Genomic DNA, 22,381 nt, shown 5'->3' with positions numbered 1-22,381 from the left:
TCGTGGATGCATTTAAGGATAGGAAATCAAAACCAGTGTGAAAAAAACAGCAGAGTGTTGCTAAATGATAATTTAAGACAGAATTTCAAAAAATTCATTGTCTTTTAAATAATTTAAAAGTATTTTGTAGAATAAATTGTTAAAATTTATTCGGGTTTTCATGTTTACGTTTTTGTGGCTGAGTGGCGCAGTTGGTTTGTCGTCGGCCTTCTGAGCCCAGGTCTGCTGGTTCGATCCCCGTCCCAGACACCGGATTTTGAGATGCAGAAAATCCTCAGCGGCCATGCGGCATGTAAAAGATCCCTGGAGTGCCTTGTTGGCTCTTGGCATTTCCGGCAAAATTAAATTCCTATTCCACTTTAGCATCCAAATAGAGTCTCAGTGCTGCCATCTAGTGTGGCAGAAGCTAGACGTCCAAATTAAGATGAGCTACGGTATCTCACCCATTGTGGTGGTCCTGAAAGAGTGGATACCACTTCTGGAGAACTCACTAGGTCTGCTCATCGGGAAGACTGATTGTGCAGCTCATAGGAAATAAAAATGTTTACATTTTAAAAAGAATTTGCTTCCTAAAAAACTCAATAGAACTTATTTTTTTCTGACTATGTATCACAAACTTAACAGTTGGCTAAAATTTTCTGATAGTCATTTTAAAAATACTGTACTTTAAACAAAAAAAGCAAATGAAAAAATAAGGCGAAAAGTAGACTTAAAGCTATATGTCTTGATTGATCCAGTGGCATTTCGCCAATGAAGACTTACAATGAGAATGATCTTCACGAAACTAATTTTTAGAGAATTTAACTAAAATCCATTATCTGCATAAAATAGAGAAGTCGCGAATTTTAAACAATCATGACTCATAACTTGGCAGAACCAAAAACTTTTTCTATAGTACTTATAGAAAAACTTCAGCTTTTTTTAAAGAATAGATTTTCAGGAAGAAAACTTAAGTTTGTAATTTCTGAATTAATAGTGAATTAAGTTTGTAATTTCTGAATTAATAAGACATGAACAATAAGTTGCTGGCCAAATGGTTCTTAAGGGTGAGGGAGGAAGCACAATTTGAGATGGAGATCTGAGAAATCCAATTAACTTTAAAATTTCAGCTTATCCTGACTGTTCAGACATACGCTCATTTTCAACTTTACTAGACTAGGCTGTAAAGAGGCTTTTGAAAAATAAATGTATTTAATCGCTTGAAAGGCTAGGGTGAAAATATCAAAACCCGTTAGAATACCCGAAGAAACTTCACTGTTTCTGATTGCCTTTCAACTTTCTTCAGCAATTAAATGAAATTTAATATTTTAATTCCACCTGCTTCAGTAGAAAGTTTAATTTTGATGGTTTATTTCTTTACTGAACAGTTTGAATTTTAATCAAAATACTTAAGTATTGGGAGTACTAAAAGCCTAGCTTTAAAGCATATTCTGTTGAGGACAAAATTTAAGCGATGGAATAATAATTTACTACAATTAGTGTCACAACGGAAAATTATATCCAAGTCTATGTAAAATCCTTGCCGCAGGTTTGCAATCAAGAACTAATCAAATTCATATTTATCGCTGTTAAGAAAAATGGCCAGTTTACATTTTTATCCTGTGTCCTCTTTAGTCTGTATAGCATGTCTAATTTCCCAACAAGTTAGTTAAAGTCATGTTAAGGTAACTTTATGTAATGCCAATAATTTTTATAGTAAATTATTCATTTGTACAAAAAAAAAATCCTGTATAACTTGTGGATCTGTAAAATAACCGCAATGTGAAAATATAGTCACAATAGTTTTGTGAGAAAATTTTTCAGATCTTTCAAATTCTCTAAAGAGATTTATTAATGTGTCCGTTGTAGCATCACATCTTGGTTACATATCTAAGAACTGTTTTTGAATGAGTGAAGTTGGTCTCAAAGGGTTAAAACAGCTCTTTAAAAACTTTAAAATTACAATTTGATTTTTAATGTATGTTCAATTGAAAAACTACTGTTTCTTTAACAAATATTTATTAAACAAGATTTAAAATTACAAGCAAACAAAAACAGAAAGAAATTTCTAACAAACATTATACTGTAGATTTCTGCACCAAGTCTTTAACACTCTTGCCTTCTTTTGTTCCACGAATGTTGTTCAACCAAGGATACTTCTCAGGACATTTACCACAAAGTTGCAAATAACGTACATCTGAGCGCAAACCGTCATTCAGTTTAACTCTGCACGTGCGAGGATTATTGCAACCTGGCATTCTTGTTCTTGGACATTTCCAGGCCTCAAAACTTTTAACCATCTCTGTTGGAATTGGATTCCTCAGCCACTGTATTGCCTGCTGCATCGTGACAAACCAGACGTCAGGATAGGTTTCAAGAACATGATCCAAGAAAACATCTAAAGCTGCAACCTTGGTGTCATCTGTTACCCAGTTGACGTGGAAATTCATGACGAATGGAGCTTTATTAGAAGTGTAATGGCGTAAGAAGTTAAAGCTCAAAAACTCAAAGATGGCTTCTGGGTCATCAGGAAAAACGCACTGGTCTAAAAATGCGCAAGTAGCTCCAGTTTCATCACCAGCAGTGTAGGTATTTAGCGGAAACTCCCATATTCCGGGGAAAGATCTTGTTGGGCAATTATCAGAAATGCATTTGTGCGGAATCTGGAAGTCTAATGTGTATGGCCATAAAGGAACTTCTGACAATGGTGTTGCAATGGAAGAGTCGTAATCTAATCCGTAGTCGTAGATCATACCAAGCATGTTGTTTCCCCCAGGTTTCAGGAAAGGCGCCCTCATACCAAGTATTTCATCTCTGGAGACATTGGCAAAGCGGTTTAAAATTTCTTTCTGGCCAATTACTTCTTCCACCCATTCATCTACAGAAGCTGTAGACCAGAATTGTTCAGGTTCACGGTTCCTGGAAAATAAATGTAATTTCTGGTTAAGTGCTTTGATAAAAAGTTCTCAACTCCGGAAGTCCATAAAACAAAAACGCAAGCCTTAATATGGAAGCCCTTAGTCTCACTTTAATTTCACGCTCGGTTTTTAATTTAAAAACTTAAGAAACTTTGACCATTTCCAATGGTTATAATCAGTTACGGCAAACTAATTTCAAATTTTATCAACAATTTAAAATTTAATGATTCATAATTTAACAAAAAACTAAATATACTAACCCAAAACAAGTGACCTTAGTATTAATACAGTTCGTTTTAATAGTGCTAAAATTCAAAGTTAATCTCAGGATGTATACAATGGAGTGAGTATATAACCACAAAACTAAATCTTTTCAATCCAACCTAGGGCCTATTGTGCACCAATTTGATACCGCCAAGTGATCTCTCATCGTAGGTGAATTTTGGAATTTGTCAATTCAAAAGACATTGGTTCAACACACGCACGACGTCGCTTACAGGTATCAAATTAAATAGTTAAGCTTAATCACTTGTCTAGTTTCACGTACCCAATTTTTTTTGTTATCTGTTTAGAAGATTGTTGAAACTGGAACCTATGCAGGTATTAGCGTCCAATTAAGCGGGAATTAAAAAGTGAAGCTTTCCGCTTCTATCATCCACTGCTTCTATGTTCATAAAGTTTACATTTATTGAATGTTTTCAAATAAAAAAAATTCTCCAGATACATAACGCTGAGTTTCTTCAGAGTCCGAAAGATTACCTTTTCAAATTAAAACAGACCATATCAATACCTTAATTTCTTAAAGTACCATATTTAGCAGTTTCGCAAATCTGACAATACTTAATTTGTTTGAAGCTAAAAGTACTTTAAAAACTACTAAAATAGACAATGTTCGAAAATAGAGGAAATACTCAAATCCCTTTTCAGTCTTTCTTAACCATTTGTTGAAAATGTTGATTGATTTTCAGCTATCCATACATTTTTCCCGAGTGATACGAACAAATTAAATCATAAACTGCTCCAATGAAGAATCAAATATGAATAAAAAAATTTAAATTAAGGAATCATATGAAGCTCCAAAGTTAAAGTATTCATTTTTGTGTACATTTAAAATAATTTAGAAAATTGTTTGGAGGGTGTGGCTGCAGATTTTAGCCCCCACAAGACACCTCCGTCTACCAAGAAATCAAAAATGATTCGTATACGTTAGTTTTCGCCAAGAAAAACTTAGGAATCCATTTAATGGTTAATTTATTTACCTTATTGCCAAGGCTTGTTCTTAGCCTTACGCATTCAAATGTGTTAGCGGAAAAGTAAGCGCAAAAGATAACTAATTTTGATCCAAAACATTAGCAACGCGGTTTTCAAATTCTATGCAGATGTGTTAGGAAATTTAGAGATTCTCTAAAGAAATTTTATTCTACACTCAAATCAGGTTGTGGTATAAAATATTAATTACATTAATGATTTTTATTGAAAAAGGATTAAATAAGATGATTTTTAAATGTTAGGTAATATGTTATGCAGCGAGACAGTGACACAACAGACCTACATTCAAAAGATAAGACAGGGTCAACTAGAAAAACTTACTTAAAGACATGGTTTACTGCAATATGAATAGTAATATAGATTTTAGAAGACCTGAAATCTGACGAGAAAGTTTTATGTTACAGAAAATCTGTAGTTTTAACTGAAGTTTAGAGACTTCAAAATTAGAGTTGCGATTTACATTTAGATTTTGTTATTAAAAAACATTGTGCTCAACCTTATGAACAGTTTAGAAATTTTCCAATTTATTGAATCAAATTTATCATGAAGTAGTTCAATTGAGTTTGCGGCAAATTTCTGTTCAAAATATAAACTTTACAGATTGAGATAGTAGAAGCTTAAAGCTCCACTTTAAATATTTCAAGAATTTGAACTTACGTGATAGTTTGAGCTGCTATTTCATGACCAAGTCCATACAGCTTCTGAACGTAGTAATAACTCGTATATTCATGTGGAACGAAGAATGTTGCCTTAATTGGACATCCATTTGGGTTGTGGCGGGATTCGTTAAGTAAAAGGCTGAAAGGCTCGGCGTTCAAGACGTTCAAAGCTCCACTGAAAGTCAGGATTATCATTTGAGGAGTTTCTTTGGGTAAGAAGTTTCCTGGGATGAGGGTGCCATCCTCACTGCAAAAGCAATCTGGAAGTTGACAGGATGCCGGATGACAACTTGGGGAGGCGTTAGGATCAGGAGTCGTTGGAACAGGCGTTGCTGTAAAAGATATTCAAAATATAGAAGTGTAGAAATAAGAGTATCATACTATTAAACATAGTTTTACTACACATTAGAAAATAAAGCACAAAGAACAATCAAGTTAAAAACTAGTTAAGTACAAACTAAAATAAGGATGCTGAGATGGCTCAGAGAATGCTAGTCTCAAAATAAGGTAGCCAGGATTCGGTTCACAGGCTATGGCCGGTCCATAATTCCGCACCCATCTCGCACCGACCACAATGCTGTAGTAAAATATCCCCAGTGGTATGGGTTAGAGTTTTCTCGCTAACTGTGGGTGGTTTTGCTTTCCATGAAAAGCAAATTCAGGTTAGTTCATTTAAAAACTTTTGCACGAAGACAAATTTTTCTCAATATTTTTATCTAAGAGTTCCCAAGTCTTCTGGATTAGGTTCTAAATTACAAAGCTATGGAGTTCAAGATTGGTAATCGTAAACTCAGAATTTGGTCTACTGTTCAACGACAGTGATATCTTAAAATAGGATGACAATAGAGAATAAGAGAAATTTTTCGTACAAAACAGACAGAACAGTACAGACATGAACAGCCATTAATAGTAATTTTAAAATTCTGCAAGACTAGCTTCTGTTACTAGTTAAGTCCAGTAATGACAATGAACTTTAAATTTTTTTCTTTCAATATTGGACAGTTAGATAAAGTTCGAAAGGTTTGCCTAGTTTAAATGCAAAATTTCAGAAACTTTGTCCACTACCGTCTTATCGGGTTTTCAACCTTTGTATGCGAGGGAAACTTTCATACTGCCTTAGTACAACTTTCATACAAAACTTAATACTGTCATAATACAAAACTAAAAACTATCATACTGCCATAGTACCGTCTCTCTAGATGTACGCTTCCAATGTGAAGTGAACATAGGGAAATTTATTTAACAAAAAGGTAGACTTAAATAAGATTTCAAAATGTAGTGCTTTAAAGTGAAAACAAAGAGTCCCGTATAGGATTAAGTTCAGAAATTCATAAGCATCAACGATAGAAAAAGGCACTTAAGTGGCGTGAAACAATTCTAACACTTTGATGACCACATAAAACTTCTTTCAGGGTTAAGGCAACCGAAAATATATTAAAAATTTTTTGAATTAATTCTGAAAGATATTGATTCAGTTTATGTAGCAAAAATATGTGAATTATAGAACTTACTAGGCATTACTTTAGAGTGCCGAGCAGCAAACTCGGGATTGTCAAGTTATTTTAACTGTTGCTACGAGTGCAGTAGAGTTTTATTAAAGGAACAGAAACTAAATGCACGAAGACATGATATTGGTTATCAGAGTAATCTGCTGCATTTTAATTATAACTTAGTTTTATAAAAAGTTATAGCTTTTAAAATTAGCCTTACGGAGAGTTTACTCTCGTGTGGTCACCACCACTGTACAAATACTTTATATTAAAAATTATACAGAAGAAATTTAATTTCATTGCATTGTTAGCTCTAGTTTCTGATGTCTCCACTCTGATAAAATTAACTCCAATACAAAGCATAATACACATTTGATTTTCAAAAAGGGCTAGTTTTGAAGTTTAAAAGCAGCAACGGTGGATGAAAGTAAACTCAAAACAACTTTGCCCGTTTTAAGTGTAGCTTATATGGCTCAAAAGAAGCAAAAATTCAAATATTTATAAAAATTTAAGTAGCTATATTTAGTTACGGATAAAATTACATAAATATTAAATTTCAAGAAAGGCAATATACTATTAATTTCTAAATGTTTAACCACGCTGTTGAAACATTACGTTAGAATTAAAGGGCAATTAAAAGTTTAAAAAAAATTAAACTTGTTATTCAGATTTCTATTAGAACAGTTAAAATATTAAACCGAAGCAATCATTCGTCATTTCTATGCCGCAAAACTTGCCCAACTCTGGAGATCTTTCGTAATTTAATTTATTAGATTCATAAGTCAAAGTGCTAAATAAATAAAAGTTCTGATAAAACTCAGAATAGGAAAGAAATAGAGATTGTATAGCTTTAAAGAAGCCATAATTTAAGCTTAGAACAGAACTAGACACACTAATTAAATAATCACAATCTTAAATATTAGTTCTATACTATTAAAAACCAAATAACTGTATACAATCTGTTCTTAGTATCAATTTATCGAACATCAATAAAGAACTACTTAAAATTAAACATTCAAATTCTTCTAGCAATGTAAATCTCGTTTACTTACATTAAATTTTAGATTTAAGTAAAGTCATAAAGATTTGACTAAGTCACATTTTTATGTTAATTGCATCTAAAATTATTGAAAATTTAGCGGAATTATTATATACACTGAGAGTTACTAGTTTTAAGCTGCATTTCAAAAACGCAGTTTACTTATAAGTTTATAACAATTATTGCTACCAGAAGAATCTCAAAATACAGTTAAATAAAAGTAAACTATTATACGTAATGAGCATAATTAACTAGAGTTTACTATTGCATCCTACCTTACGATCTGAAACTAATCCTAAGTTAAATAAATTAAATAATCCAGGGAATCCTATCTTAGAATATAGTGCAGCACGAGAAACTTCTAAAGTTAAAGTCGCTTTCCATCTTTGGAATTCGCTATGTAGATATTACATGAAAAATGGAAAGTTTAAACTCTGCAGACTTATTCATAATTTAAGATTTAAACCTGACAAATTACAGCTCGTACGTTTTCTAGCTACTTTGCAAAATGTGAAACTAAAAAGTTTTAACACTTACTCATTGGAACAGGTCCACACTGTAGGTCTTTAGACTTGTAAACACAAAGCTTTTTAGCGTCATCAAAATAGAGTGGTGTTGGACAAGGAGTATCATACGCAACGTCTCCATTACACGTATAAAATCTTCTACAATCGTTAGGATTTGCGAAAACACCATATTCCATTGGACATTCGAATACATGCTTCTTTTTGAATTTTTCGGAACCTCTAGAAGCTGTAATAAATGATTATAAAATGTTTTACAAATACAATTTTTTTATGAAGCTAATAAATGGAATTAAAAAGTAATTATATTAATATTTACCTCCAACATCTATCAGCAAGAAGCATCCTATGAAAATTAAAACCTCTTGTAACAAGGCCATAGTGACTAAAGACAATGTGCACAACTAGGTACCGAGTACCCTCTTAAATAATGAAAATGAAGAGAGTTGAGTAGTTTCACTTCACAAAGTATAGAGGACCTCTGTTAAAACTGAGCAGTCTCGCCGTTTTATAGGAATATTTGCATTTGCTGGCCGAGCGGCTTCAATCGCCATACGCTCTGTTAAGCGTGGAGGTGGCGGGTTCGAATCCCGCCGTTAGCCTGGATGTATTCTTTGTGATATCCTTCTCTGTATTGTACTATATGTGTCTTTCTAAGGTTTATAAGTCTTAATTGAGTACACAAGCCTGCAAATGTAATGTTATACCAATAAGCCAATGCATTTGCAGGCTTGTGTGCTCAATTTAGGCTTATAAACCTTTGATAAATAGAAGGACAGATAACACAATACAGAGAAGCACAGCGCCAAGATACATATAGGGAAACAGCGCGAAGAAAGGGATCATCCCCTCTGCTGAGGATCGAAATTGGATGGCATGTCTTTGGGTCATCCTCAGGGATCCGTCAATAGCCCATTGTGTAGCTCTAGAGCGGCGTAAATGAAGTACTACTACCCACTTACCTACCTAGGTCAACAGCGGGATTCGAACCCGCTATCTCCAAGCTCTGCACAGCATTTGGCATACCACTCGGCTTGGCAGGTTCAGCCGAATAGTCTCGCCGTCATTTAAAATCTCTGCAATGTAGAGGAAGCCAGTTCGAATACCGCCGTTACCGAGATGTGTTTTTGTGATATCCCTCTCTAACTTGTCTGCAGTTTGAATGTGACTAGTTCGGCTCGCTAGTTCGACAGCTGAAACTCAGAATGCCCCTTTGAATTATCCATCTCTAATATGTGCTCTCTGTTTGATATTGATTTGCCGTTCTCACTATTGAGCACAGAAGTCTTCATGTATATGTGCAAAGTTAAATAAAATGAACATAGTATGTTGAGGGACTTGCGTGACCGAGGGGTATATCCTTTCACCAAACTTTCCGAAGCATCCAGATAGCGGTGTTTGTTTAGTATGTTTTCGATGGTATGTTTTCGGATCATCTTCAGTGATGTTTCCCAGACCGTCACCAATAGCCTATTGTGCCGTTCTAGTGAGTAGTAGATAAAGTATTCCTACTACATATATGAGTAACTTTATTTACGACGCACAAAAGCTGCACAATGGGCTATGGACGACGCACTAGAAAACATCTCTGAGAATGATCCGAAGACGTACTATCACACTTTTGATCCTCTGCAGAGAGGATTTCATTCGTGAGGCCACTTTCTCAATTTAGACACGGATCTGAAGGTGAAGGAAATTCCCTCTGCTTAGTGACCAACCACTGGACTTTCAATTCCGCAGATTTTACGAACACGTCAGTGGGTCATAGAGGAATCGGAGATCGAATCCCTGTCCTTCTGAACCGTAGTCCGATTCTATAACCACTGGAAAACCATGGTCCAACAGTAAATAAATAAATAGCATATGTCATGTAACCAGGTTAGCTGAATATATTTATTATTTTATTACTTTACTTGTTTGGATAGATACAGAAAACAACTGTGCTTAGTAAAGCATTCCCGGCTGTTTCCATAGCTATTTTTCTCAGTTGTTTTAATACTTCCTTTTACGTGGGGAAGTTTTTGAGTAAAACTAGCACGCTTTTGCTTTACATTGGAGAAGAAAGCAGCAAAAAACCCTTATGATGAGCATCACAACAAGGGGGCTCTAAACCATGATCTACCTGCTATTGGAATTACTTGTTATCAAAGTATTGGTGCGAGATGGAAGCAGTACCTAGAAAGCAGTACTCCACTGACCTAGAGAATCTCTAGGGGGCCTCCCTGGCCGAGCGGTATCGTCGGTCCAAACGCTCTGTTAAGCGTGGAGGTATCGGGTTCGAATCCCGCCGTAACCCTGGATGTATTCTTTGTGATGTCTTTCTCTGAATTGTTCTATCTGTATTTTCTACTTGACAATGACTTATAAGCCTATATTGAGCACACAAGTCAGCAAATGTATGTAATTTCAATAAAAAAAATCTCTAGCTCAGTGAAAAGCAAACGCCTCTTCCATTGATTGATGGGGTACTATTGATAGGATTGTGTATTATCATTGAGCTAACGAAACTTAGCGTTTGAAATTATGGGAGTATCGCTTGAAATTATGGGTAAAACCCCCTTGCTGATCAAATAGTGCATGCTGATCAATTATATCATGCTGGTCAAATAGTGCAACATTAAATAATTATATAGCTGATTATTGTTAAGAAATAATCAACAGCTATCGCTATTTACGTAAAGTGAGTAAAACACAATAAAATTGTTTTAAATAAATAAAAGTGTATAAAAGTAAACAACCATTCCTTATAACACGATCTTAAGGAACTAAAACAAAATCTTGGATGGCATTTAAATTGTGAGCGGGATAGCCTGACTGTTAGTTCATTGGGCCCATGTCCGAAAGGTCATGAGTTCAACAGTCACCGGCCGATGATTCCACATGTACAATATGGTGGCTGGTGCGAGCTAAATATGTCGGGATCACAAAATCCTCCATGTTCTGATAACAAATCAATACCTCTAAGGGAGTCGTGGTGGCTCAAGGGATAGAGGGCCTGCCTCCCAATGAGGTGAACCAATATCGAATCCAGGCATTGGCTGGTTGATTCGAATTCCACACCAGGCTCGCACCTACCACAATGCTAACGTAAACTATCCTCAGAGATCCTCATCCTTTATAAATTTTATTGGTAATTTTTATAGTCTTCGCCTGAGAATCGCGATGGCTCAGGGGATAGAGCGTTTACCTTCCAATGAGGTGAACGTGTTCGAATCCCAGTTGATACTAATTCCGTTTCCGGCTTGCTCCGATCACAGTGCTGACCTGAAATATCCACAGTAGTAGATGGATCATGAGTTAGAGTCCCCTTGCCATCAGGCTAACCGTGGGAGGTTCTCATGGTCTTCCTTTCTATGTCACGCAAATGCGGGTTAGCTCCATCAAAAAGTCCTCCGCGAAGGCAAATTTCTCCCAATACTCAATACAGGAGTTCCCTTGTCTTCCGAATCGGGTTTAAAATTACAAGGATACGAAGTTGAACATTAGCAGTAGTAAATCCATAAAATTGGATCGGCTGTTCAACGACGGTTATAAAATAAAATATAAAATCTTCTCTTAAATAGAAAAGACACAAAATACATTAAATAAATCTCTGAAACTTAAATTTCAATTTGTTTATTGCTAGTACTAAAAAAAATTAAATGAATAAAATTAACCATTATCAATTGTTGACTACAATTACTATAGCCATTGCTTTTATTTTCTGTAATACTACTACTATTACTATTGCTACTGGTGTTACAACTACTATTATACTACTGCTATTGCTGATACTACTACGATATTACTACTACAAGTGCTACGACAGCAGTAATTGTAAGTAAAACCAAACATATTAAATCATTCCCTTTTGTTCTCAATGATAGTTCAGCACAGCTTATTAGTTCAAAAGTGAAATACCGTTATAAAAGTGAAATGTGCAAACGCAACGTAGTGAAGGTCGAAAAAAAAATTCGCTAAACATATTCACTGCTCTTTTTTAACCTCTTCTTTACGTAATTAGTATATTTTAATAGCCACGTTCTTTTGTTTCTAATAACACCTACTTTCTGTTTTCTCCAATAGTCTAACTGATTTGTATGTTTTTATCCAATTCACCTCGATAATGGTCCGTCACGTTTTTGATAATTTTTCTTGATAACGTGTAATAGTTACTAGATACGAGGGAAATAGCGTTAGAAGCATGCATTTAAGGTTATATTATATAATTGACCATTTGCTCACTTCTATTTTTCCTAAACAGTGCTTACCATTAACAGCCACCATTTTGACAATGAACATTTGTACTCGAATGTTCAGCTCACCTTCTAGCTATAAATATTGTAACGACTGTATATTGTTCTAGTCTGCTCGCACTAAATCTTTAGTACTACTTTAAAGTCACTTTAAATGCATTCATAAGACTGGTTAATCAGAAGCATGCAATCTGCGATGCAGTATATCCCATATAACCCATAATGATTGCGCTCTATTATCACTATATTTTTTTTCTGACGTGATCTCACGTGCTCAATTTTCCTTAGGTAAACCCTTATACTGTCGTGCAATTGAACAAACAACGTAAGTGCTTCACGATAGATTCCAAGAAAAGTGACTTGACAACTTTTTTTAATGCTAGGAACGCTAAAATAGAATTTCAGAAAACTGATAAAACAAAATTTCTTTTTTTTAAAAAAAAATGTTTTTGCAGTTTATCATACAGAGATGCCAAATATATAAAAATCTCAATTTTGAATTTTTTTTTTGTTTTTTTTTTGAACGGCAGTATAGACAGTTTGTTGAATGTAAACAATAATAAGTTTCCTAAAACCAGAAAAAAATATAGAAAAATTCGGTGAATCCCTTTGCTTATGTTACGTTTATAAGGCGTTGCGGGAACAGGTTAGGAGATTTTATTATTGCGATATAAACTTAAATTTAAGCGTAATTTTATCATTCATAAGTGTTTTCTGTAATATATAAATTCTATAAGGTCCTGAGCCTTAAATTAGTTCTGAGAAATAAATATCTCAACATAAGCCATAATTTGATCCCCCCCCCCTTTAGAAACAGGTTATGCGGAAGTAAATTTGATGAGCTCGTCGCGGGGACAGTCTCCCAACTCAGCGAGGGAGCATGTTTTCACCGTCACAAGTCCCGGTTGAAGACATTTCTAAAAATCCAAAGATACAGGGTACATTCTATGGCATTATCTCCAAATACATTTCTTAATACATTACAAAAATTAGAATGACTTTAAACAACTGAAAAAAGAGATCTGATGACAATGCCAGGCCAAAAGGCGCTTATAAAGTTTTAACGGAACATCAATTTTTATCAAAATTGTGAGATTTGATAGGCCAATATTTCATATTAAAAATCTACAAGATGACCCGTAAGTCTGAGGTAACGATGAGTTTGAACAATGGCCATGAAGAGCATATAAAGTTTAAAACTCATGATTATTTAAAAAAAAAAAGATCAAGGAGCGAATTAAAAGGTAAATGGTAAAAAGTCAAAAAGTTAAAAAAAAATCAAAGAAGCTAAGAGTTAAAATAAGATAGCCAAGAGATCGAAAAGAGTCACCTAAATCGTAAAGACGGTATGGTACATTTTTCGAACCACTTCTAATAATGAATGCAATGTATTAACGGGCTAAAAATAGATCGTTGTCTTTACGGCACAAGTCACTTATCTCAAATATAACTATACAATTTTTCCTTAAGTAATCGATAGATTTTTTTAAAACCATCTCTATAATCTTTACGCAAAATTCCATAAATGAAAGGGTTGGTGGCTGAAGAAATAAACATCATTAGCGTAGAAACATAATTCAACCACGGTGGGGCATCAATATCAGATATAGACTTTCCTTGTTTTGTGAAGGTATAAGGTGCAAAACATATAAAGTAAACTGTAATTACGACCATCATACTGTAAACAGATTTACGCATTTCAACATCTTTTCTTCGTCTCATATTATAGTCAAAATCATTAGTTCCCTTTGAGATTATTTGCAGTGGCGTCACCGCGGAGGACTTCCTTATTTGCCTCAGAATTATAGTGTTGCAAATGACGATTATTGTCGCTGGTAAAACGAAGCAAGAGGATGATGCAACATAGAAGAAGAGCTTAGTTTTATATTCTGAAAAAGCGCCAGCACAGATAGCTTCATTGTAATCATAAGTGATCGTATATAACAGTGACAGAGCAAGCACCATGCAGAATGCGGTATTACTTAATACCCAGGTGAAAATACCAATCATAACCTTAGATGTCATGATAGTTTGGTACTTTAAAGGGTAGACAATGGCTAATGCTCTGTCTAAGCTTATCATAGCTGCAGTATCGGACGATGCACAGGAAAGCCCATAGTTGAATGTAGCGTTTACTTTGCAAATAAACACACCAAAAGGCCAGGCATCTGCAGCCATTGCGATAGCAGATGGGATCATGACAAATATGGAGGTCACAACGTCTACGCTTGATAAGAAGACTATGAGGAAATTGCCAATTTGAGTTCGAAGTTTTTCTTCCCTGAACGACACGACTATAACTGCTAGATTGCCAAAGAATGCTACCATTGCTATCAATATAGTCGTTAAGCAACCCAAGATTTGGAATATATATCCATGACGATATACTTTGAATTCTGGGAAAGCAACAAAATTGGTTGAATTGGTGTAATTCATTGTCAATACTTGGATATCTTCAATTACAATTGTTGGTTCTATGAATCTGAAAAAAAAATTAAGCAATGAAAATACAATGGATTTTTTTAAAAAATAATTGGTGTAAAATCGTAAATGTGATATAGTGAGATATCAGCTATAAAGCGGATAAAAAAAATGATCTTAAATGTAACTAGTTTTATAGACTTATAATATTAGGTTGGATAGAGGAAAAATATTTTTCAACACCTGGTGGAAATAAAAGACATTATATTAAACAGGTTTTAATCAACTTCCCGAATAAACTAATTACTACTTAAATTTATTTATTGCAGACGTTATCAATATAGTAAATTGTAAAGATATTTAAGGTTATGAAGCAGGCAGCCGATACTTTTTGTAACCAAAATGGTTCCGAAAATAAAAAATATTCACTTGGGTGTCTAAATCTTTCAAAAAACCTAATTAATTGATTGAATTCAATACTATTTCTAATTGTTAATTAAAAAAATTCATAAACATATTATTAAGAAACTAATTTAAATTTTTATATTTAATTGTTAAATAATGTCTGTTTCTCCAATCAAGAAAGTGGATTAAAGCAAGGTACAGAGATTAAAAGAGTGGATAAAACAATAAAACATGGTACTGAGATAGGAGAAGCGGATTAAAACATGGTACTGAGATAGGAGAAGCGGATTAAAACATGGTGCGAAGATAGAAGGAGTGGTTTGAAACATGGTATTGGTATTGGAGTAGTGAATAAAACATGGTATTGAGATTGGGGGAGTGGATTAAAACATGATATTGGAATTAGAGGAGTGGATAAAACGTGGTATTGAGATTGGAGGAGTGGATTAAAACATGGTATTGGAATTAGAGGAATGGCTTAAAACATGGTATTGGAATTGGAGGAGTGAATAAAACATGGTACTGAGATTGGAGGAGTGGATTAAAACATGGTATTGGAATTAGAGGAGTGGATAAAACGTGGTATTGAGATTGGAGGAGGGGATTAAACCGTACTGTTATTAAAACAATATTTATGGGCTTAGCCAACGAGAGTCAGGGATTTTCGATAAGTTTTTGGCATCATCCTTGGAATTTCTCGGGTACGCGGTTATCAGATTTGTAAGATAAAACAATAATAAATAGTTTTAATATTTTTGAGCAAAGTAAACTATTTTTGCTTTAGCTTATTTACGAGGACTTATAATGCTTAAGGGGAGAATGTTTAATTTCTTATTAGAATAAATCAGTGTTATTTGACTCGCTGTAACTCAATAAAATGAACATGTAGGACTATTTTATGTTTTTAAGAAGCAATATTAGTTGCATTTTATAATAGGAAATAATTTAATGAGAATTTAATTTTTAATTTTAAATTATAATTTATCATAACTAATTCTAATATCGAATGAATAAACTTCATTTAAATGTATCATTTAAATTTTATAATATATATAAAGAAATATTGGATTTATTTAGATATTAGAAATTAAGAAATGATAGATTTGTACAGGAAAACAATTACGAGACTAAGAAAAATATGTCATACAATGTAAGAAAAAAGACAAAAAAAATTTTTTTTTAATATGTTGTCATATTTATGAAATTGTTATTTTAAAATAGGTTCTGAGGAGTTCTTTCAGAACCGTAAGACAAAGATTTAATTTCCAAGTAGAAATGCTATAAACACAAACACTGCATTTATTCACAGATATTTTTTTAATGGCGGGCACTTGGGATGTATTGTCCCATTGGCTAGGAGTGCCAGAATTGCTACTCTCTTTTCGTTACCCAGTGGGCACCTGTGGAAGCCACGGTGGTGGAACAGCGTCCCCCACGTCACACAACCACAAACCCGTTTATAGGGCTAGTCACATTCACACAAAGGAGAAAGGACATAGAACACAGAGAGAAAAAAACATCTTTGCCTTGAGCGGGATTCGAAACCGCAACCAACGGCTCTGCAATCAGGCACGCTAACCACTCGGCCACCCGGTCGGCTATTCACAGATATAATATGCATATAATATAATAGCGAGGCAAAATGATTTAGCAAAGTGCGTTTACATTTAAGATTTTAAGATTGCAAAACTTTAAAATAGTATTTATTAACAAATTAAGTTGTTATTTACTTTGAATTTATTTTTAAAAAAAGAAAAATATTTTCATATGTACTAACATATAAATTGTTTTAACAACTATATTACTCTTCAGACTTCTAAAAAAAATAGTGATTCCTTTAGTAATTATTGGTCATTTAATTTTTGTTTCTTTCAGATATAAAACTGTGTTGTCTCTTTTACTTCTTTTCAAAATAATACAAAATTTCAGCCCCTTAATTTTATCTTGTATTTATTTGCGATGATAGTTTTATATTTGCTATGAACTCATTGTAATTTACACAAGAAAAATGGTGTTTAAAATGTGCTTTATTTCACGACCATAAGTTTTACAAAAGTACGAATGTTTTGCTAATTTTATATTATAATAGTCGCCAACAAACAATAAACAGTACCCAAAACATTGTAATTCTTAAATACGACTTATTTTATAACTGCTTAACTCATGAACTTAACAATCATCTCCGACAGAATTGCAGGATTCGCATGGTCTTTTGAAAATTTAAAAAATGATGTTATTTTTCTAATACCGAAATACCAATTTTCTCTCTGCTAGATTTCTCTTTAAAATTATAAATTCTTTTAAATAAAAGGCCTTACTTACGTTTTTTATTGTAGAAAAGTTCTTCAGTTAATATTAGTTCTTACGCATAGATAACAGAGTCATAAAGCTTATGCTTTTACTTCACATATTTAAAAACTATCTTCTTATAACATCTCTGACGTCAGTCACTTAATCATTTCGCTTAAAGAGCTTCTGTTTATTGCTATTAGGATTATATTGTGGCAATCAGAGTCCTCGCATGATTAGAACGAGTTATAATTTGCAGTAAGATCAATACAATCATGTTTACAGATTCTTTTTTAAATCTTCCTTTATTGAGTAACAGGTGCATTTGGAATTATAGCATAGCTCTTAGAAAAAAAAAGATAGATTGCTGAAGTATAATATACCAATGTAATGTTTTATGCACTCAGGAAGGACATATCGAAATATACTTCCTTCAGGGTCACTAAATTGGCCTCATTTCATTATATGCGATGCGAACAGTTATTTTGTAACCAATCACGAAATATACACTTCTTTCGTAATATCCTTCATTTTTAATTCATAAACGAGGGAATAAATCAAGGATAAAATTATATATTTTGTGATAAATTTATTTTTGAAAATCTCTGAAATATTCTATATATTCCCTTGGGCAGAGATTTGCAATCAAAATATGGATCACCAAGACGTTTATAAAAATCTGTTTAAATTAATAACAAATAATTATAAATTCGCTATAATATAAAAATAATTATAAATTCGCTTCTGTTAAAATGTCCGGCAGTGTGTTAGAAGGCAAAGTGTTAGAAGGATTGATTATGCTTGTATCAGTCAAACAATGATTGGTACTTGCATGCACATGTAGAGCAGAGCTTCAGTTGATGTTTGAATGCTCTAACTGGTCAAAAAATTGCCAAAACTCTGATTACAAATAAATTCGCTTTGATAACGATAATTTCTCTTGCTGCGTATGATCGTAAAGACACGGTTCTCAGTAGAACACCGAAATCAAGTATCACTGACTGCCGTCGGTAAGCGGGAGGGTGACCACTTTGATAAGCCTGCTTAGGGACAGAGGGTGTGTGGTATCGGTCCTCGTTAAACTGTTCTACCAAAACTTCGCGTTAAGGTCGTCAGGCTACCTAAGCAGGGGAACCATTCCCTTTGCAGAGAATCAAAATTGCGATGGCATGTCTTCGGATCAACCTCAGGGATGTGTCTCAGACCATCACCTACAGCCCATTGTGCAGCTCTAGTGCGATGTGAATAAAGTACCTACCAACCTACTTTTTGTGTAAATGAATGTGAAATATTGCAGTCAAAATTTTAACCATTTTACTATTAGCTAAAGCACTCAAATCTCTACTGAAGCTCTGTGCTAAATGACATCACAATCATTTTCTCAACGATCAAGTAAAAATTATCGTAATAGGGTTTGCAATGCTCTGTAATGTGGAGGTAGTTCCCGTTCATGTATTTTCGTGCTCACTTTCTCTGAATTCATCTGCTCTTCTACTTGACAAAGGATTATAAGCCGTACTTATGTAATTGAAAGTACAAGCCTGCAAATATATACGCTGCAGCAAGAGAAATTATCGTTATCAAAGCGAATTTATTTGTAATCAGAGTTTTGGCAATTTTTTGGCCAGTTAGAGCATTCAAACATCAACTGAAGCTCTGCTCTACATGTGAATGCAAGTACCAATCATTGTTTGACTGATACAAGCAGAATCAATCCTTCTAACACTTTGCCAATAACCGATCGGAGAAATCTATCCAATTGGCAATTACTGCTTTCTTTTGAGAAGCATAATTTAAATGCTTTATGTTTGGGAACTTATTAAACTTCTTTCAAAAGAAGGTACGTTTTTCAATAGAGGGTTTCATCTAATGCAATATAACATACTACTGTATACATGATTTTCAAAATTTTTCCAACATATCTGATGGTCTTCGCATCTTTACTGGCACTAAATTATTACCACTACTATTTAAAAATAACTCAAAGTGTAAGAATATTATATAAAAGCATGTTATTACCTCCAGTGGTGTTGATAAACGTTTCGTGCAAGGGAGCATGTCTCTGCAGAAAATATGGAAGGGAAAAAGAACAACTACCAAAATTTATATGTTTCCATCGATACAACAGGTCCCGCTGTGGACTGATCGTTAAGACACGGTTCCCAGCAGATCACCGAAGTCAAGCATCACTGGCTGCTGTCAGTGTGCAGGTGGGTGACCACTTGGATCAGTCTGCGTAGGGACCGAGGGTGTGCGGTATTGGTCCTCGTTAAACTGTGCTACCGTAAAGTGTTCGACTTCGCGCGCAGGTCGTCGGGCTACCGAAGCGGAGGTGCCACCCCCTCCGCAGAGGATCAAAATTGTGATGGCATGTCTGCGGATCATCCTCCGGGATGTTTCCCAGACCGTCGCCAATAGCCCATTGTGCAGCTCTAGTGCGACGTAAATTAACAACAACAACGATACAACATTGCAAAGAATTACTTAACATTATTGAATCTAATTTATGACATTCAGATAAAAATTAATGATTTCTAATTATATCATCATTATTTTTTCTTTCCAAATTTTTATCAAAGCTTTATTGTTGCCACCAATTAAAAATTTTTACCCGTTAAAAAAATATCTACTGGCTAGCTTTTACTCGAGCACAATACACAACTAGAATGGGGCTGAGTCCCTTAACTGTTTCGTTTTCAATGTAATTGTGTGCCTCATAGAAGATCTCAGAAGACAGGAAAGAAGTTCAACCGGTTCTATTACGTAACAAGCGCCGCGTTGAGTAAGTTTGAGGAAAAGAGAAACCATCTCGTATGCTTCAGAACCGGGTTTTGTTTGTATGAGGCCTGGATGTGAAGCAAATATGAGTACTAGATGAAGCTAATATTTCCGTTTTGACCACAAGCGTGGTCAACAGTTAATTTAGCCACGTCACAAAATGAAAAGTTGACTATTTCTCCATTTGTTCGGTCGGCAAAATGTATAGACAAATTCATATTAATTTCTTATTACAATAATAATCTAATATATATTCGTATTATGGAACAATAAAAAAAAATTTCTGGAGCTCTGTATTAGAAGAAACACAATGCGTATTTTTAGTCTTTCTGCCCTATTATCTCAAAAGAATTTTATTGTAAATTCAAATTTTGATGAAGCTTGGACGACTTAGTAAAATATTCAAAACCGGACTGAACTTCTGTGATCGATAATACAAGTTTCAACAGAATTTACCATAATTCTATCGATGAATAGAATTTATCACAGTGCGATATTTTGGCTGCTTTATATGAGAAAAAAAAATTAAGCAAGAATATTTTAGATATAGGGAAGAGTGGAGTAAGATCGGGTAAATCGATTGGGTGGAAATTAGCTTTTTCCTAGCTGACTAACTCTGAATTACACTTTACTAGTCAAGGAGAAGGGCCTACATTATTGACTTGTGGTTGTTAATTCATGGTGTCTGTGTAGATAAGTTTTACTATGTCAACTCTCTATATTCTCTTATTTTTAAGCTATCCTTACTAATTGGCCATTAGAGTCTTAAAAAAAACATCTTTAGTCCTGCTTATTATACGTTTTCTAAAGATTCAAATCCTAGCAAAGAATGCGGATTTCGTTCACTAGTAGTACTGTTCTGTTTTGTTTCAATAATCTCAACTTTCAAGGTTAGGTCGCATACCCCCTGAGCTCACACAAGCTGCGATGCCAAGAAAGAAGACAACTACATTGAATTCTGAACAATAGTTATACGAGTTTATGATTTATTGCGGGCCTGTTCTTCAAAGCAAAAAAAGCCTTACTTTCATATTTAATAAAATTTTCGAACACCTTTTATACAAAATCGTAGTTTTTATATGGATATGAAGTAATTCTCTGAAATTCTCTTTAAAAAAAAAAGAAGAAAAACGAAAAATTAATAAATAAGCAGTATATTTTTAAGGAATTGTGGTCAGGCCTTCATCAGTCTCTTTCTGTTTTCGTTGAATACGACCTTAACTACATCACGTGTAAATTACGCACATATTTTTTTTAATTATCATATGAAACAGAAATGTCCATTTTTTATAAGAAATTTTAATATTTCTAAATTTCTCATTGAGTTAACATGTGTACCCAGTTTTGCTCCACTGGAGGGTTATGACCGGATGATTCGACTTTTTCTAGAAAAAAATCATTTATGAAAAAGTAGTACATCAATGACTTTTCGAGAATGATATATTGTACACAACTTAAACAAGGGATATTTTGATCAAATTTCAGAGTTTAAATAGTTTAGCTCCCACAGGCCTTCGAATCTTAGCTACCCGGAATTTACCCACTTTCCCCAATTCATAAATATGAATCATAGAGAAAAAAAAAGAGTGAAAACCATTGAGTAGCAAATTCATTTAATTTCTATGTTTCTTAAAAATTAAAGTGAAAGCTTTTTCGATTTTTAATTACGAACTATCCACTACCATTTACTTTTTCTCAAATAAGAAACATCTCTATACAGTTTGTGTAAAGTAAGAACTCCCCTAGCCGTTTGTCTGAACCCGTGGCGGTGACTATGGTAACAAGGTATAACTATTTCAAGTAGGGGTGAGGGCTCACTGTTTAGGCCAGGTTTAGGCTCGAGTCGGCGAGAGAATGGAAATCTTTTTTCTTTTGCGTTAGCCCTAGAGTGAAGAGAAGCTACCTTCCCTGAAATGCGCTTTTCTTGTTTCTAAAGCAGCAGACGGCCTCAGACTTTGTGGAGGGGGGGGGGAGTTCTTACCGTAGACAATATATATATAGGTTATATTTGTAATAAATCTTGGTAATCAGGGTACTCCCTCAAAACAAGGTAGCCGTGAACAGGTTTTACAACCATTTTTTCCCGAGGTAAAACAAACCTACAGAACTAAACGTTGCATAGTTTGAGAACCACTGTTTTAGTCAGTTTCTGCGTGAATTAATATTCATAAAATGAAAAACAAAATCGTAGAATCCGCGATCATATTTCGACCACAGGAAAACAAAAGCAAGATCGCGTAAGCTTAATATAATGTTTTAAGAAAAAATTACTTGTATATAAATGTCACTGGCTGTAAATTTAAGCAAAAATGAGTACAAATAGTAACTGAAGTAAATTTTGGTAAGTTAAATTTTAAACATGATATATTTAATAT

At 34.1% G+C, this 22,381-nt stretch overlaps 2 protein-coding genes across 2 annotated transcripts; both read right to left on the bottom strand.

Annotated features, from left to right (window-relative positions):
• Positions 1–1,981: 1,981 nt before the first annotated feature.
• On the bottom strand, positions 1,982–8,265 carry LOC107450739 (chitin deacetylase 7). The gene is made up of 4 exons (XM_016066618.4): positions 8,198–8,265; positions 7,892–8,107; positions 4,824–5,157; positions 1,982–2,898 (listed from the first exon to the last, which is right to left on the bottom strand). Exons 1-4 carry the CDS (start codon positions 8,256–8,258, stop codon positions 2,058–2,060), a joined length of 1,452 nt encoding a protein of 483 aa, XP_015922104.2. The 5' UTR covers positions 8,259–8,265; the 3' UTR covers positions 1,982–2,057.
• A 4,348-nt stretch (positions 8,266–12,613) lies between these two features.
• LOC107450732 (galanin receptor 2b-like) lies at positions 12,614–17,401 on the bottom strand. Its single transcript, XM_016066604.4, has 2 exons — positions 17,262–17,401; positions 12,614–14,595 (listed from the first exon to the last, which is right to left on the bottom strand). Exon 2 carries the CDS (start codon positions 14,547–14,549, stop codon positions 13,554–13,556), a length of 996 nt encoding a protein of 331 aa, XP_015922090.3. The 5' UTR covers positions 14,550–14,595; positions 17,262–17,401; the 3' UTR covers positions 12,614–13,553.
• Positions 17,402–22,381: the final 4,980 nt, after the last annotated feature.

The sequence above is a fragment of the Parasteatoda tepidariorum genome, chromosome 10, assembly GCF_982258835.1.
Source record: "Parasteatoda tepidariorum strain Cologne lab strain chromosome 10, Ptep-v5.0, whole genome shotgun sequence".
In the NCBI taxonomy this organism is placed as follows: Eukaryota; Metazoa; Arthropoda; class Arachnida; order Araneae; family Theridiidae; genus Parasteatoda; species Parasteatoda tepidariorum.
The sequence above is the reverse complement of the archived record's forward strand: the minus strand, read 5'-3'. Positions and strand labels throughout refer to the sequence as shown.

Excerpts from the sequence above, each read along its gene's own strand:
- LOC107450739 (XM_016066618.4), bottom strand. The coding sequence starts at position 8,258 with ATGGCCTTGTTACAAGAGGTTTTAATTTTCATAGGATGCTTCTTGCTG. Across the intron at positions 5,158-7,891 it reads GTGTGGACCTGTTCCAATGA|CAACGCCTGTTCCAACGACT; the intron begins GTAAGTGTTAAA and ends TATCTTTTACAG. Across the intron at positions 2,899-4,823 it reads ATAGCAGCTCAAACTATCAC|GAACCGTGAACCTGAACAAT; the intron begins GTAAGTTCAAAT and ends TTTATTTTCCAG.
- LOC107450732 (XM_016066604.4), bottom strand. The coding sequence starts at position 14,549 with ATGAATTACACCAATTCAACCAATTTTGTTGCTTTCCCAGAATTCAAA.